Source organism: Leptinotarsa decemlineata, unplaced genomic scaffold (assembly GCF_025532065.1).
Source record: "Leptinotarsa decemlineata unplaced genomic scaffold, Ldec_3_MD MMD2_tig00026282_RagTag_RagTag, whole genome shotgun sequence".
In the NCBI taxonomy this organism is placed as follows: Eukaryota; Metazoa; Arthropoda; class Insecta; order Coleoptera; family Chrysomelidae; genus Leptinotarsa; species Leptinotarsa decemlineata.
The window spans coordinates 1,972,983-1,990,255 of NW_027412668.1; the positions used below are offsets into that span (position 1 = coordinate 1,972,983).

At 36.2% G+C, this 17,273-nt stretch overlaps 1 protein-coding gene across 1 annotated transcript; it reads left to right on the top strand.

Moving 5' to 3' along the window:
* Nucleotides 1-513: 513 nt before the first annotated feature.
* On the top strand, nt 514-8,463 carry LOC111518141 (uncharacterized). Its single transcript, XM_023174496.2, has 9 exons — nt 514-672; nt 751-868; nt 1,494-1,613; nt 2,739-2,874; nt 4,762-4,844; nt 5,248-5,454; nt 7,035-7,200; nt 7,292-7,376; nt 8,323-8,463. Exons 1-8 carry the CDS (start codon nt 586-588, stop codon nt 7,356-7,358), a joined length of 984 nt encoding a protein of 327 aa, XP_023030264.2. The 5' UTR covers nt 514-585; the 3' UTR covers nt 7,359-7,376; nt 8,323-8,463.
* The last annotated feature ends 8,810 nt before the right edge of the window (nt 8,464-17,273 follow it).

Below are 17,273 nucleotides of genomic sequence, written 5' to 3' on the forward strand. Positions count from 1 at the left end.
ATCAAAAATTCTGTAACAGTTTTTACAAATGAAAACAGAAGGCTTCATGTTCACGCAGTTGGGGCATTATCATTTATTTTTTCTTATTTTTTTTTTCGTGAATGCAATTGTAATTACAAATATTGAAATGGTATAATGTGAGAGTGTAAATAACACAACTACTCATCTTCGGACTTTAGCGAATTGAGAATCGAAACAAACCTCCTATCTCCCTTGTTCTCTAGCCTCTTGTCAGTTGTCAATTTTTCATCGCCGCCATTTTGTAGTGCTCTCACCTGTCATGTATTTTTCTACTGACTACCAGAGGTCGACTCTATCATTTTATTTCATTATAAAATATGTATCTGTCGTACAGGGACGGACTCTTATTACTATCGAGAGTTTTCGTTAATCTGCAAACAAAACTACATTTAGTTGAATGAGATAAATATGGAAATCGATATCATTGAATAATGATATCAATATAAATCAGCTAATCTGGGAAAGTGATGAATCACATTGCATTATCATTTATCTAAGGAGATAAGAGTAGAATTTGAAGTACACATTGAAACGTTGTTCACAAATGTTGAAATAAATGTCAACATGATTTCGCTTGTTCCATTTTTGGCTTGCTTTGTTATTTGTGCAGCCGTAGAAGAAAATGTTCTGTGCGGTCCAAAATCTTGTGATGTAGGTATTTTTTGTCTAATATAATCGTCAAATCATAATGATCAGCTGATATATATCATTTGGTATTGAAATTTTCAGGATGCCAAGTGTCCAGAGTTGCCAGAGAAGTGCAAAATCCAGAACGCTACTCACAATGGAGTTTTTCTTCCATCTCTTGAAATGTGCAATTGTTGCCAATATTGCTTGGAAAATTTAAGTAAGTATTTTTGTTATTTCAGACTCAATAATTATATTATGAAATTGGCCGATACTCAATGAATATACAACACAAAGGGTCTTTAACTGTCACTTAGTAAGTAGGTGATCCACATATTAGCCTTTCAAGCCAGAATTTATGATAATAGAAAAGTTATACAGGGTATAGCCACATATCGACGCATAAATTCGGGTTTTTCAGGGTGGAACAGCTTCAACGGCCTCCATAGATTTCAATATATTTAACTTGAAAAAAACTAAACTTCTTCTTCTCAACCAAACGTTAAAACCTGTTTTGATGATCTGGCATTTTCCATTATTCAAAATTCTAATATTCATGTTGCATAGTATTTGTGTTTTTTATGATTTAGCATTGAGTCCTATATCTTCATTGTCTCAATATAATTTCAGTTTTGTTATTTGTCTAATTAATTTATTGATTGATTTAGTAATTCTAAGTTAAGTTGATATATAAACACTTTGCAATGACACTTCAGCTTTTCACATTATAACACATCGTTTTGTCAAAATCTGTTCGAAATGCGAATAAATCCGATTTATCATTACTGATCAAACAAATCAACAATTTATAAAATGAAATAAAATAGAACTATTATAATTTTCAGATGAAGGGGAAACATGTAGCATAGGCAACCCCTCTACAAAAATGTCTCAAACCATCTGTGGACCGAGGTTATCCTGTACGCTTTCGCCAAATCAACAATATGATGGGACATGTGAAAAAAGTAAGGACACCGAATGTTCTAGTTGAAACGAGTATATAATTCACTCATGGAAACAAAATCGACAACTTTGACAAGTCTTGTGTGTGTCCATTGAGACAAAGGTTTTTTTTAAAACACGTTTATCTTCGATGGTCACAGTGCGAAGATTCATTTTTACAAAAAAAATTGTTCGGCTCAGATATCTTGCTCCTTCCGAAGGTTAAGAGGGGAGGGGGGACTTTAAGGTCCCATATACTACGAAACTTCCGTGCAGAGGTTCTCAAATTTATAATAGTCTACCGCCCACTTCGAGAATTAATTATTTTGTAGCGCCCCCAAATTCTTTTACTTTACTACATCGTAAGAATCACAATCGCAGTCATTAATTTAATAATTAATTATGTGTGTAATGTGAAAATAAAACTTTCTGATGAGGGTAATGTAAAACACCATTTTATAATATTAGGAAAACTTTTATTCATGTTATTAAAACAAACATTTCAATTTGAATTTTAAAACAAGTCTAATGTGAAGGATGAATTTGATGATTTTTAACAAGATTGTTAATATCAGGCTCGAAATTACTCAAAAACAGCCGTAAGTCACCGCGTTCGGTAATCTGCAATCGATTTCTCTTTTTAGTTAGCAACGTTGCCACAGCACTAAATCCACGCTCACACAAATACGATGATGGGAATGCTATCAAAAATTGTTGAACGATGGAACACAATCCAGCGTACAATTGCGGGATTGGCTTTTATAGCCAAAATTCTTGGTTCTATGAGTTCTTCTTCCAGCTGGGGTGATCCTGCTGTGTTGACATTTGAAAGAGGATCCAACACCCAGTCCGGTATTTCCAATTTTAAAATGTCTTCAAATCGTTCTGCGAAATTGTGGAGGTTCTTCAAATGTTGGCAGTAAACAAGCAAGTCGTCGTTGTTGAAGGATACATCTGACAAATTAGGGAAATTGTGAAACTCACGTCTGCCGATATTATTCTTGTATAAGGGCAATTTGGCTACAAAAGCTACAAACGCCCTTACGGGCGTTATCGCCCACTTTGAGAAATACTACTTTAGTGGATATTTATCGTCGCTTTGATATTAGAAACACTGGGAAATCTCTACAAAAACTTTTCATTTTCAGTGGATACATACTGTGTCAAAAATCAAACTAGTTTCGATGAGCGCAAGAAAAAAGGTACTTTGGGAAATATGGAGGTTAGAAAGAAATGCGATGACGATGGCCAATTTCTTTCTTATAACTGTATACCGGGACAATCGTAAGTTTGTGTAACATTTATTGTATTTATTGTATTAGTTTTAGAATGCCCATGTAGGACGAAACTGCAGTACCGTTAGTTACAATTAAAAGTGGTAAAAAACATAGAAATTTTCATTTCTCTTTTCATTATGATCTCCTACCACGTATCTCCTACCACGTAGTAGCGGCTACATCCATCATTTTTTTAAATCCTGAAAAATGTAACTTTTTCTAACTTTAAATAATCCAGTTTCATCATACAAGGACTGAGTACAATATCTCTAATCTTTTTTCGTAATTTTCATTTATGAATTTTAAATCACTTTTAAGTAAACTACAGACGTTTTGAAGGTACCACACCATACTACAATAGTAATTTAAATAGTAATACATGCCTGGGTATGGCTGATCCAACTAATCCCTTACAGACTTGAAAAAGTCTGGGACGCATCACTTGTTGAATCCGTAGGTGACTAAGAATTTGATGCATTTCCAAATGTGAATCACCAATCAGATTTTCCTCTAGATATATGGGACTACCAATATGATTTCCCAAAATTCCTGCCCAAACATTTATTTTCTCAGAAAAATATGTATAGGTTCAATTCTGACCAATATCGCATATTTTGGCGGTTGACATTCCCGTTCTTGTCAAAAAAAAGTGCATTCGTTAGTAAAACGAATACTCACAATTACTAACAAAACCCAATTTTTAAGGCTGACACGAGCAACTATTGTGGACCGCAGGGGGTTATTCACTTCAGACGAAACTATTTATATCTGTATCTCGTTGTTTGAAAATATTCAACCCAGTTTCCTGGTTGGGGATCATCAGGAAATCTTGCATTAAACACCGGCCTCAACATAAATAAGGATTCTTTTCATTTATTCCTCTGAAGATCTGGCGCGAAGCACTTTCGAAAATTTACACGAAATGAAATGAAATGAAATGAAGCGAATTCTTCTTCTTCTTATTTTCATTCAATGGCCTGAGCAACTAAGGCTATCCGATCACGAGCAAATTGTTAGTATCAGTATTGACAGCTGTCAAGATGACAATACTGATTATTCTGTTACTCGGTAACTCGGTGTAGATTTTTATGTACATAGTCGATTACAGAAGAGTCCCTAATCGAATTAAAACAGAAATAGGCTTTTTTTGTCAAAAACTCGAGTTCAATTTCATTCTGAACACGATTCATTTCCGTGAACAATTTTCATCTTGTACACATTAGAAACTTTGTGTAATCTGTGAAAACTAAGTTCAAAGATGGTTCTATCCTCTTCTGGATGTAGAATAACGAATTATCATTTTTCCTAGTCTCCAATACATACACCAATAACTCCGAAACCGGTTATCCAAATCCAAAACAGTAAAGGGTCCCAAGACCCACATTTCTATTTGCCCCGTTCATAATTGTGTGGGCTATTCACGTCTGCACCGTATATTATACATTTATACGTATCAGTAGAAAATTAAAAAGTTACATCGATATTACAAAAAATTGTGCTGAACAGTTGGCATATTATAGGTACTCCTTAAATATCAGAACGTTCCGTAATTTTTCACATGATGAATGATTTGTAAACAAATACTTGAAGAGAATCTGATTAAAAACTCATTAATAGTGTTTACTGTACAATTTTCACTATTTGAGGTTTTTCTAAAACGCCGACACGTTTTTCGCATTACAATAGCTTCCTCTAGCAGGAGCTACGAGGAAGCTATTTTAATCTTCCTCATTGAGGAAGCTATTGTGTAGCGAAACACGTGTCATGGTTTTTGTAAAGCAATTTATAAATAAAATCCCTCAGTAAACTGTGTATTAGTGAGTTTCGAACTGGGGAGCTTTATTCTGAAAAGTACTCATTTATGAAGCCTTCAAAATATTAAAATTTTTCCTAGGTGTTATTGCGTTGACGTAAACGGAAGCAGAATTTTCGGAGAAATGGATTTTACGTCCCTACCCGATGTTGACCTTCAATGTAGTGAGTATTGAATAAGGTGAAAAGTTCGCAGGTTAATACACAGATGGCGCTACTAGTATTAAATCCATATGATTTTTATCCTAACGTTATATCGCCCTTCACTAACATACCGCCCTCGACTCGAAGGGCGATATAACATTTGAATAATAAATTCAAATTCCATTCTAAGCTATGTTAGCTTACCAACTTCTCAGCCGATAAAGAAGTAACAAAATAAGCACTTATTTCAAACCATTATTCATAGCAACCTTCTAAAAAGTTGCATCTACAATTAAGTGCCAGCATCTATTTCAAAATCAAAATCGATAGCTGTGAATCGTATCGAAGGCTATTATGAAACTATGACACAAATAATGCAGTATATCTGTATCGAAACTCCTGAAATAATTCTCCGATTTCCTAGAGTGTTCCAGAGACTTGGCTCTAGCAAATATAATCATTGGCAGAGAACTGAACCCCACCGAGCATTTCCGTTGCACAGCTAACGGGGATTACGATAAATTCCAGAGAATTAATGATAAGTTCCTCTGCGTGGATTCTTCAGATGGGGCACCGACCTATCCCGATGAGCTCATGGTCAACAGTTCTCTTGCGACTCAGCTGAAGTGTTGTAAGTATGTTTTTCGCGGTGAAACATTCATTCTTGCCACTTTGAACCTAGTTTAGCTTCGGAAGATCAAATGAGTTCTTAAACATTTAAAGTAAGTTTTTGGGCATATTTTGAGTAGACCTATCGAAGGCCGTTTTACAAAGTAGTAAACATGTATTTAAAAAACGTATTCGTCTGTGATTCAAATACATTTATTATGACGTTAAAACGATGACGTTACATCAACTATGATTTGAAACGTATTCAGAACTAGCGTTTTGAAACGGAATTTGACGTTACGTCAGTTTCTGCTTTAATTTGATCGTTATAGTTTGTAAACTTTTGAAAACTTTTCATCAATTATGTAGTAAGGATATACAAAATAAAGCTGAAAATTATTACTTGCACATATTCGATTCTAATTGAGGGTATAAAAAATTTAAAGCTTCGTCTCGAATACGATTAATTTCACCCGCGCAACTCAGTAAATGGTACCTAATTCTCTGAATATTCAGCAGTTAATTTTTAAAGCTGTCGTCTCGACCAAATATTTCTTAGCTTGAAATAATGATTTTGAAAAGTAAAAATAAATATCAGTTTGTTCATGTTTGTTTCAAGTTAGAATCAGACAGCCAATTGTTGAGAAAAAGTTTGTTTTCGAGATTTTTCGGATGTAGAATTACAAATTATCATTTTTCCTAGTCTCCAATGCATACACCAATAACTCCGAAACCGGTTATCCAAATTCATAACAGTGAAGGTAGTTATATAGAGAATTGAAATACCTTTCGAGCGAAGGGTCACAAAACCCACATTTTTATTTGTCCTGTTCATAAGTGGAGTGGCTATTTACGTCTGTACTGTATATCATACATTTATACGTATTAGTAGAAAATCAAAAAGTTACATCGGTATTACAAAAAAATTTGCTGAACAGTTTACCGTTCGCGTCAATTTCAACTGCGGTAGCTATTTCGCTCGAGCTACAATCAGATGAACTATCTTCCATTTTCACTGTAATTATCTACATATAATTCATAATATTTGAAGATGTTGGAGGTTAGTTATATGGTTTATGATAGTAATGAATATATACAAAAATATTCTTCCTTTCTTTCATTATGTAATGGCCTCAGCTACTATAAGACTATAACGTATTCACTGCATTCAATTAGTCAATTGTCAGCTGTCAGCTTCAAGTGCTGTCCACTGCATCTTCTTCTTCTATTTTTTTTCAATATTGATTATTGGTAGAAAATTCCGCTACTTTATGTTCAAATCCGCTACGGTTGGCAACTCTGTAGAAAATATTCCCTATTGTAATAGATTTATTATGAAAGTAATAGAAGTGGTAACCCTACCTATGGTTTGTAGAAGTTGAAAACTGCACATGCGCTGTAACGTTTTTTCACAAATGAGAAGAAGAAAATGACAAGTGGGCACTTTTGGACAGTATCACAAAGGGGTTATAGAAATAAAAAAAATACTGAAAATATTTAAAACACAGTTTTTCGGCAATTAATTCTCTTCTCCACTTTTTTAACGTGTAGTTACATATGTAAAAAGCTACTTTATGAAGACGTATTAAACTATTTTTGCAGACCATAAAGGAGAAGATGACGATATGTATTACAACAAATGTGAAAAAGAATATGTGGAGGTTCTGAAGGAAGTCCAGAAGTACGACTATGACATTGTTTTTGGATACACATATCCCAAATGTGACCCGGACGGGACCTACCAGGCCGTCCAAGAAAACTCAACACAGTAAGAAATTGATCGTTTGAATATATTTAGTTATTTCTTTTTATGTTTTATTATTTCTTTTATACTTATATTCACTCATTTATATTTTCAGCAAAATGTGTGTGGATAAGCAAGGCGAGGTCCTGAATGTTGTTGATAAAAAAACTAAAAAGTTTTAGCGAATTCTATGAATTGTAGTAAGTTACTGAAATAACTTAACCGAAGTTTTTTATTTCGATGCCTACTGTTTTACCATAATTCAATCTCCCGTAGAATCAGATGAAGGCAAATTTTTCTGATTATATCAAGAGTTAAACTACGCGAGAACTAACTGTGTCTTGCACCATCTACTAACATGTTTAACGAGGTCTTATCTTTCAACATGCAATGGGGAATGTTCCTCAATTTGGGTTATTACAGCAAATGCAAGTTTGAACAAAATAAAGTTGGGTTTAATTCATGAGTTTTTCAAATTTACTTCGAAAAGTATTCAAATTGATGTTTCAAATGTTGGGTTTTCATTTTTAAAGGAATTTGTTTCTAATTCACATATTGGCAACAGCGCCTAGAACTTTACCTGCCATTCCTAAAAATATTTTACCTCACATATACTTTCTCAAGTTGAAATAATTTATACGTACCTAGATATTCTACTTTGAAAAAGGAAAATTATCTTTATGAATCAACAATTGAGGCAAAATATAAATTATAGTTCAATACCATCTCCACAAGCCACATAAACAACAGTTGTTTTGTTATTTATTCATTTAGAGGAAGATAGGTTAGGAGCACAAAATGTCATATGTTACAGAATGTCTCGGAACTCGGAACGTAAGTAAACAGAACAGCAGGCCTCTGAAATATGTCATTTTTGTTTGTCTCATACAGGTAACAGATTCATTGTCCTTTATTAGCTATATCCGATGTTGCCAAATGGTGAAATAGACGAACCCCTTTAAATGTTGAATGCATTATTTCATTCCTCTTTTTTAAGTATTTAAATAATTATTTAAAGAGAAAGGTTGAAATGATAAGTTTAAGATGCGTTGTTTCAGAACTCTTTTATGAAAACTACTTGATTTTCGTCAGGAGGAACATTCCTCGTTCGTAGCACTATAAATATTTCATTATTTTGATTTTCAGAGTGCAGCAGAGCTGTGTTAATAATGACGTCCGACGAAAAACCCACTTGCAAGGAAAATGGTAATTATGATCCGACCCAATGTAGGAGAGGAATGTGCAGATGCGTTGACATCGACGGAAATCAGGTGTGCACCAAAGCCAATTGTGAGGTCGAAGAACCTAAAAAAGCTACTTTGAAATGCAAGTAGCGGCTTCAAAGATTCATTGTGTAAATAGATTGAAGAGAAATGTTACTATATATTACTGTTATGAATAAAATGTACATATGTTTTTTTTTCGATACTTATGTTCATATGTTCTATTGTACACTGATTTATTGGGCTGACCTATGTAAGTAATGGAAGGTTAGCACGGTGTTCTATATATAACCACTATCTAATTGTGTGTCGTTCCCCTTTGACCCGTTTTTACTTCTCAGATATTCTAAGGTCATACTGAATAACAATTCTGCTCTCATTCATTCGAACTCTGTCTTTCAATTTATTTGGATGGATGTTCCCATTTATATGGGTTACTGCCACTATCTGTGTTTTCTTGACTACCTGTTTTGGCCCTATTACCTGAACTGACTCTCTGGCCTCTGCTATTCTACCTGTATTGCCCTGATGGAGCGGGGTACCTGCTCCATCATCAGTACTACCATGGTTTCTTCAGAACGGTTTGAACCGTCTGAGTATCACGACAAAACCAATATAATTCCAGATAGCCATTTACTCTTTCTACAGTTGATTCAGTGAAATATTCACTGCGCCACCTGCAGACAAAGCCAGGAATCAACTCCACAAACACATACGCCAGGGTGGGAATCGGAATAATGATTTATATTCCGGAGATATGAGATGCTCCAGGTTCAAGTGTAAACACCTTACCCCTTACCTCTCATGTAGACCAACGATTCTGTATGTACGTGTGGCAGATACACAACTCAAAAACAACAACTAACATAGCTAATGCCGCGCAGAGAGTTGCCGATTCCATTGAATTATTGAATCATCCGTTAAAAATAGCGCACACAAAAAAAAAGACTGGACCGAAAACCGAACCTTGCGGTACACCTGAATAACTTTGGAATCCTATCGATATATCGTTCATTCTCATCATATGATTGTGCTAAATACATACACAAATATTCATTGGAAAATTGGATATACTGTACATGTTTTGGCTAATTTTTTATTTTCACACTCTCTCTTTTGGATGACTGAAATAGAGGCAATACTTTTCCATAGTTATTCGTGATTCAGGAAAACCTCTCACCGACATCCTTGAACAAGCCCACAACGTTCTGAACAACGAATAAATATACGAAATAGTTGCCAACAAGAAAGGACATCAAAACGAAATGGTACACAAACGGGTCAAAATACTCGTCGATCTACGGTTTGAGAAATATCTTCGTTATATAACAGACTGCTTTTACGGAAAGTGTTGCGAAATGTCGAATCTAGCTTAAGGAATGCAGACTGTCGGCATGTCTTGCGAGCATTTTGCTTGGAGTGTTTAACAAAATCGGTGCAAGTATTTTGTTGTTGTTTCTGGGTCAACAACAGAAATTCGACCCGGCGCTATACTATTTCTAATTGATTGGTTATGGGAAATTGAGAAAACAACCATCAAGTTGTATCATTAGCTGCTTTTTTTTCTACAATTCCGATTACCGAAATGATCGCTTCCGTCGCTTTTATCATTCCGCATCAAAAGTATTTGGTAATATTATTGACAGTATTAACAGTTTATTCTTCTTCCAGAGAGAGTGGAAGATAGTCTTTTGTGAATCAGACAGTAATCATGGTTTTTTTGTGGGTTTTTGCCTTTGGACACTCACGTACCGTTTGTGTCCTCAAATCCTCGTCCTGGATTACTGTAGGTCGACCACTTCGGGGCTCATTTTCGAGGCTAAAATCTCCGGAAAGAAATGAAAATTGTGACTTTTACGTATGAAAATTCTCGATTGTTTTCAACGTATCTCTTTTATTATGAATATTTGTTCCTCATACCTAAATACAGAAATTGAGAATGGTGAGATCCAATATTTGGAAATCAAAACCAAATTCGGATATCGTAAAAAAATGATATAGGTACTGGAAGTACTTTTTTTAACATTTATCAAAACCTTTATTTGTGAAATTATAAAACAACAATAATAATTAATTGACGCTCCGGGGCGACTTCATTCATTCCAGTGGCGCATTTGCTTTTTCAGCTGAAGGAAAACCAGGAAAAACCTGCAGCACCACTTCATCTGAAGATCTTGAACTGCCAATGTCCTCTCTCTCATAAAACAAAATGTAGGGTGTCTCCAGAGGCTCCAATAAATGCAATACATCGCCAGAACACTTCGTGGCAGTCCGTTTCGTCTTTGACCAAGGCGTAATAATGACCAAATTCAACGCCAGAACAACATTTTTCGAAAAAAATCAATTCAGGGGCAAGAAAATTGGTATTTGTAAAAAATGTGATTTCCAACTTTTCATTCCCAAATTAGTTTTTGAGAGTTTTCAGATACATTTTGTACAGAGGAGTTTTGAGTAATGGTGAAACTGAATATGAAATCTATTCCAACATATAAATGTTTACAGCAATTAAACCTTTCCTAATACCCCGTCAAACAGTACGCCAATGCAAACCCAGCTATTTTTGAGGGGTTGAAAACTATTTGACGTGTTCCACGATTTTTTCACAGTCCCAATATTAAGTGACCTATTTAGAATGGCTCGTTTTAACTGCAATGCACTGTATATTGGTCTCTCTACCCCTATTTAGAAACAGGCCATCACTTCGAAAACCTCCAATGGTAACTTTCAGAGTTCAACGCACGGTCTTCAGGTTAAAACACGATTTTATATTCAACAATAACATATCTTATATCATTTATGATCAATCCTTTGAGCTCGATGTTGAAATATTGAGAAACACTGTAAAATTTATGAATATACTGACCCGTTGCTTGATGAAATTAAATAACACCAATATCTACGACGATTGTCATGGATACTGTAAAATTCATTACGAAGAGTCGATTCGAAATCGGCACGGGTAATAAAATTATAAGAAACAGATTTCTCACATATTAATTGAATTCAGTTTTAGGTTTATGAAATATTTCGTAAGCTTTTCTTTGTCTAAATAGGTAACCATTTGAAATGTAACACTTCGTTAGTAACGAAGTCTTTAGGTACTACGAAATAAATTTCAACAATTAGAATGATAATAGTGTTAATTCGATGTTTGATCAACAAGATTGGTTTGGCAAATATATTTGCATGATAGAAATGCTCGAAGGCACTGATTAAATGTGATAAACACGTGAATGTGATAATATTAACGGGTTTGTTGGAAGCAAATTCTTTTATGACCTATTTGATTCAAGGCAACACCGAAACAATTTCTGTGTGGTTGAATTGAAAAAATACCATTCAAATTATCCTAAATGGCTTCTTTCTCTCTCTCTCTCTCTCTCTCTCTCTCTCTAGGTCTGTGCTTCAGGTACCTAGTGGCCGTAAAATATGCTCGTTCTGATATATTAATCAACCGCAGATGTTGACTACTTTATATCAATGTTTTTGTATTATAGTATAATTCCAAAATAGTACCTACTATTACGGAGTAGTATAGTCCACAGTATACATATATTGAACTAAACAGCAAACACAGAAAGCCAGATTACAGTACTCAATTTGGTTACTATGGTTACGACTGACTGGTTTATTCCAACATGTTTTTCCATCCACTTTCGTTGGGAATATGGTTCTTTTCCCAATTTCAACTTAATTTTTCGATCACTAAAGACTTTATTGTAAATAAAGGAAAGTACTTCGCAGCCCTATATGGATAAACTTGTCTTTCAGAATCATAAGCATAACAATGTCGTCTCCACCAAATATATACATATATATTTATAAGTCAGAAAATTTAAAACATTGGAGTCAATGTTAATTAGAAATGTTTCGAGTCGAGGAAGCCACCCATCTTCAGTAAAACCAGAAACTGCTACAAAGATTAATAAATATGAGACACACTTGGTGATTTCAATAAAGTAGTACTTACATTATGAAAATTATGTAAATGAACATTAAGTTAGATTTGCAATTTTCTGACTTACAAATATATATGTATATATTTTGTGGAGACAACATTGTTTTGATTCTGATTGATTACCTTCACTTTGAGCTAAGGACTATTTCTCAAATAAACTTGTCTTTCTCACATGAAAGTTATCAAGATAGCCTATGTGAAAGCTATTTCTCCAATTTCCCCCAGCTGAGGCTGTTAGGCAGTATTTCTAAACTGATCAATTAATTAGTTATTGGTGATAATGGATAAACCATTTCAAAAACGTTCAGAAAAATTATTTCATTGAAAATCTGAGTAAGAAGTCACCACCAGGTGCAAAATATTTTTTATTTCAAGTCGAAATGAACCAAAGATCTATGAACCCCAAATTTACTAAAGTACCTTGAATTGTCAAAAAAGGATTCAGCAGTAGCTTGGGAATACCCGAACGAAAACAGTAGAAAACTCGTCGAAGTAAATATTCGAACCCCTAACTGATTTTTTCAAGGTCACCGAAATAGGGGACAAAAAGATCAAAGGTTCTGACCGTTAGTCTCTTCTTATAGGCAGAGTACTCTGTGTATTGGTTTCGGAATAGCTCATTCGCAACGAATGAGACTTCTTCGAGACTTCTACATTCTTTATCTTCCACGGTCTTCAACTTCTTCACTCTTTAGGTAATTTCTACGCTCTTCAACTTCTATGTGGTGATTGCCACCTAATGGTGTCACAATCTAAAAACGATGTAAATATTAATTGCTTCTGATTTATTGTTCTGAAAATGTGTCACAATCAATGTGTCAATTCATAATAATCAAGAAGGTTCAACATGTATTCACGAATATATAACAATATCAAGTGATCTTTCACGTATAGTCAGTGGGCATACTTGAAGACTGGCTATAAATCAAATCATCTAAAAGAACAATTCGTTCAGGCCAGTCTCAACACCCTACACAGTAGGTTAATGGACTGACACCTATCAGAAAACAACTACTCCCCTGGCTAATACCACGAAGGGCGTTGGATTATATCCGACAGGTGTCAGTGCAGGATTCTTCACTGAAGTTATTCCTGCATATGCTGTTTGCGATACAACTGCCGCAATAGATTTTCAATTATCGGAACACACTTGCAGACCGGTTTCGGGCTGTTTGGCCACTCGTCAGTGCAAGGTAGTGTATATCATCAACATAAAGTCGATGATTTCCGATAATTGAAAATCGAATTCCGTCAGAGTATCATTCCTCGAACTAAGCTGAAGACTACAACAAACAACAGGTTTGTCGTCGCTCCATCTGCCTGTGAACGAGGTAACCAACTGCATATCCAAATTTGCCCAATTCCTCGTAAAAGGAAAGAAATCTTTCACGTATAGTCAGTGGGCATACTTGAAGACTGGCTATAAATCAAATCATCTAAAAGAACAATTCGTTCAGGCCAGTCTCAACACCCTACACAGTAGGTTAATGGACTGACACCTATCAGAAAACAACTACTCCCCTGGCTAATACCACGAAGGGCGTTGGATTATATCCGACAGGTGTCAGTGCAGGATTCTTCACTGAAGTTATTCCTGCATATGCTGTTTGCGATACAACTGCCGCAATAGATTTTCAATTATCGGAACACACTTGCAGACCGGTTTCGGGCTGTTTGGCCACTCGTCAGTGCAAGGTAGTGTATATCATCAACATAAAGTCGATGATTTCCGATAATTGAAAATCGAATTCCGTCAGAGTATCATTCCTCGAACTAAGCTGAAGACTACAACAAACAACAGGTTTGTCGTCGCTCCATCTGCCTGTGAACGAGGTAACCAACTGCATATCCAAATTTGCCCAATTCCTCGTAAAAGGAAAGAAATCTTTCACGTATAGTCAGTGGGCATACTTGAAGACTGGCTATAAATCAAATCATCTAAAAGAACAATTCGTTCAGGCCAGTCTCAACACCCTACACAGTAGGTTAATGGACTGACACCTATCAGAAAACAACTACTCCCCTGGCTAATACCACGAAGGGCGTTGGATTATATCCGACAGGTGTCAGTGCAGGATTCTTCACTGAAGTTATTCCTGCATATGCTGTTTGCGATACAACTGCCGCAATAGATTTTCAATTATCGGAACACACTTGCAGACCGGTTTCGGGCTGTTTGGCCACTCGTCAGTGCAAGGTAGTGTATATCATCAACATAAAGTCGATGATTTCCGATAATTGAAAATCGAATTCCGTCAGAGTATCATTCCTCGAACTAAGCTGAAGACTACAACAAACAACAGGTTTGTCGTCGCTCCATCTGCCTGTGAACGAGGTAACCAACTGCATATCCAAATTTGCCCAATTCCTCGTAAAAGGAAAGAAATCTTTCACGTATAGTCTGTGGGCATACTTGAAGACTGGCTATAAATCAAATCATCTAAAAGAACAATTCGTTCAGGCCAGTCTCAACTGGCCTGTTGATGATATACACTACCTTGCACTGACGAGTGGCCAAACAGCCCGAAACCGGTCTGCAAGTGTGTTCCGATAATTGAAAATCTATTGCGGCAGTTGTATCGCAAACAGCATATGCAGGAATAACTTCAGTGAAGAATCCTGCACTGACACCTGTCGGATATAATCCAACGCCCTTCGTGGTATTAGCCAGGGGAGTAGTTGTTTTCTGATAGGTGTCAGTCCATTAACCTACTGTGTAGGGTGTTGAGACTGGCCTGAACGAATTGTTCTTTTAGATGATTTGATTTATAGCCAGTCTTCAAGTATGCCCACTGACTATACGTGAAAGATTTCTTTCCTTTTACGAGGAATTGGGCAAATTTGGATATGCAGTTGGTTACCTCGTTCACAGGCAGATGGAGCGACGACAAACCTGTTGTTTGTTGTAGTCTTCAGCTTAGTTCGAGGAATGATACTCTGACGGAATTCGATTTTCAATTATCGGAAATCATCGACTTTATGTTGATGATATACACTACCTTGCACTGACGAGTGGCCAAACAGCCCGAAACCGGTCTGCAAGTGTGTTCCGATAATTGAAAATCTATTGCGGCAGTTGTATCGCAAACAGCATATGCAGGAATAACTTCAGTGAAGAATCCTGCACTGACACCTGTCGGATATAATCCAACGCCCTTCGTGGTATTAGCCAGGGGAGTAGTTGTTTTCTGATAGGTGTCAGTCCATTAACCTACTGTGTAGGGTGTTGAGACTGGCCTGAACGAATTGTTCTTTTAGATGATTTGATTTATAGCCAGTCTTCAAGTATGCCCACTGACTATACGTGAAAGATTTCTTTCCTTTTACGAGGAATTGGGCAAATTTGGATATGCAGTTGGTTACCTCGTTCACAGGCAGATGGAGCGACGACAAACCTGTTGTTTGTTGTAGTCTTCAGCTTAGTTCGAGGAATGATACTCTGACGGAATTCGATTTTCAATTATCGGAAATCATCGACTTTATGTTGATGATATACACTACCTTGCACTGACGAGTGGCCAAACAGCCCGAAACCGGTCTGCAAGTGTGTTCCGATAATTGAAAATCTATTGCGGCAGTTGTATCGCAAACAGCATATGCAGGAATAACTTCAGTGAAGAATCCTGCACTGACACCTGTCGGATATAATCCAACGCCCTTCGTGGTATTAGCCAGGGGAGTAGTTGTTTTCTGATAGGTGTCAGTCCATTAACCTACTGTGTAGGGTGTTGAGACTGGCCTGAACGAATTGTTCTTTTAGATGATTTGATTTATAGCCAGTCTTCAAGTATGCCCACTGACTATACGTGAAAGATTTCTTTCCTTTTACGAGGAATTGGGCAAATTTGGATATGCAGTTGGTTACCTCGTTCACAGGCAGATGGAGCGACGACAAACCTGTTGTTTGTTGTAGTCTTCAGCTTAGTTCGAGGAATGATACTCTGACGGAATTCGATTTTCAATTATCGGAAATCATCGACTTTATGTTGATGATATACACTACCTTGCACTGACGAGTGGCCAAACAGCCCGAAACCGGTCTGCAAGTGTGTTCCGATAATTGAAAATCTATTGCGGCAGTTGTATCGCAAACAGCATATGCAGGAATAACTTCAGTGAAGAATCCTGCACTGACACCTGTCGGATATAATCCAACGCCCTTCGTGGTATTAGCCAGGGGAGTAGTTGTTTTCTGATAGGTGTCAGTCCATTAACCTACTGTGTAGGGTGTTGAGACTGGCCTGAACGAATTGTTCTTTTAGATGATTTAATATCAAGTGATTAGCAATAGCGAACAAAAGACGTATGAACACAGATCCACTTCATATTGTTGTAATTCTAATGCTGGAAATTACAATGAAATAATCCAACTCAAATTACGATCCAACCTTGTTTCTTGTGCGTTTACAGAAGGTAATGCAATCATCACAATTGCCTGCAATTGGCAAATTTAATAACAAAACGATTCCGAGGAATTGTAGACAATGTCATTTCCTTCATTAAAACACAACTTGAACGATTTTTGTTTGTCACACGAAAAATAGATTTACTATAATGTAGTCACTTTTTTCGAGGTTCTACTCAGCGGCGGCTCGTCAGAGGAGACAAGGGAGGCTTAGCCTCCCCATAAAATTTGAGGCTATTCATCGCAATAAGTTAAAAGCTATTGACAAATAATTATGATTTTTTTTAATGCTTGGGTATCATTACTTTACCATTAATTCTTAATATAAATACATAATATGCCTGAAAAAATACTATCACTCACTACGTAGTACGTACCACATTGTATCCTGCATCAACGAACCTCAAACGTATCGCCCACCCACGAACGAATAACGAAGAAACCGTCAACCCGAAATAATAAATGCCATACGTTGATACGTTGCAAGGGAGCCAAGCCTCCGACCGCTTTA

Coding starts and splice junctions, on each gene's coding strand:
- LOC111518141 (XM_023174496.2), top strand. CDS start 586: ATGATTTCGCTTGTTCCATTTTTGGCTTGCTTTGTTATTTGTGCAGCC. Junction 673..750: donor GCGGTCCAAAATCTTGTGAT/GTAGGTATTTTT, acceptor TGAAATTTTCAG/GATGCCAAGTGTCCAGAGTT. Junction 869..1,493: donor ATATTGCTTGGAAAATTTAA/GTAAGTATTTTT, acceptor TATAATTTTCAG/ATGAAGGGGAAACATGTAGC.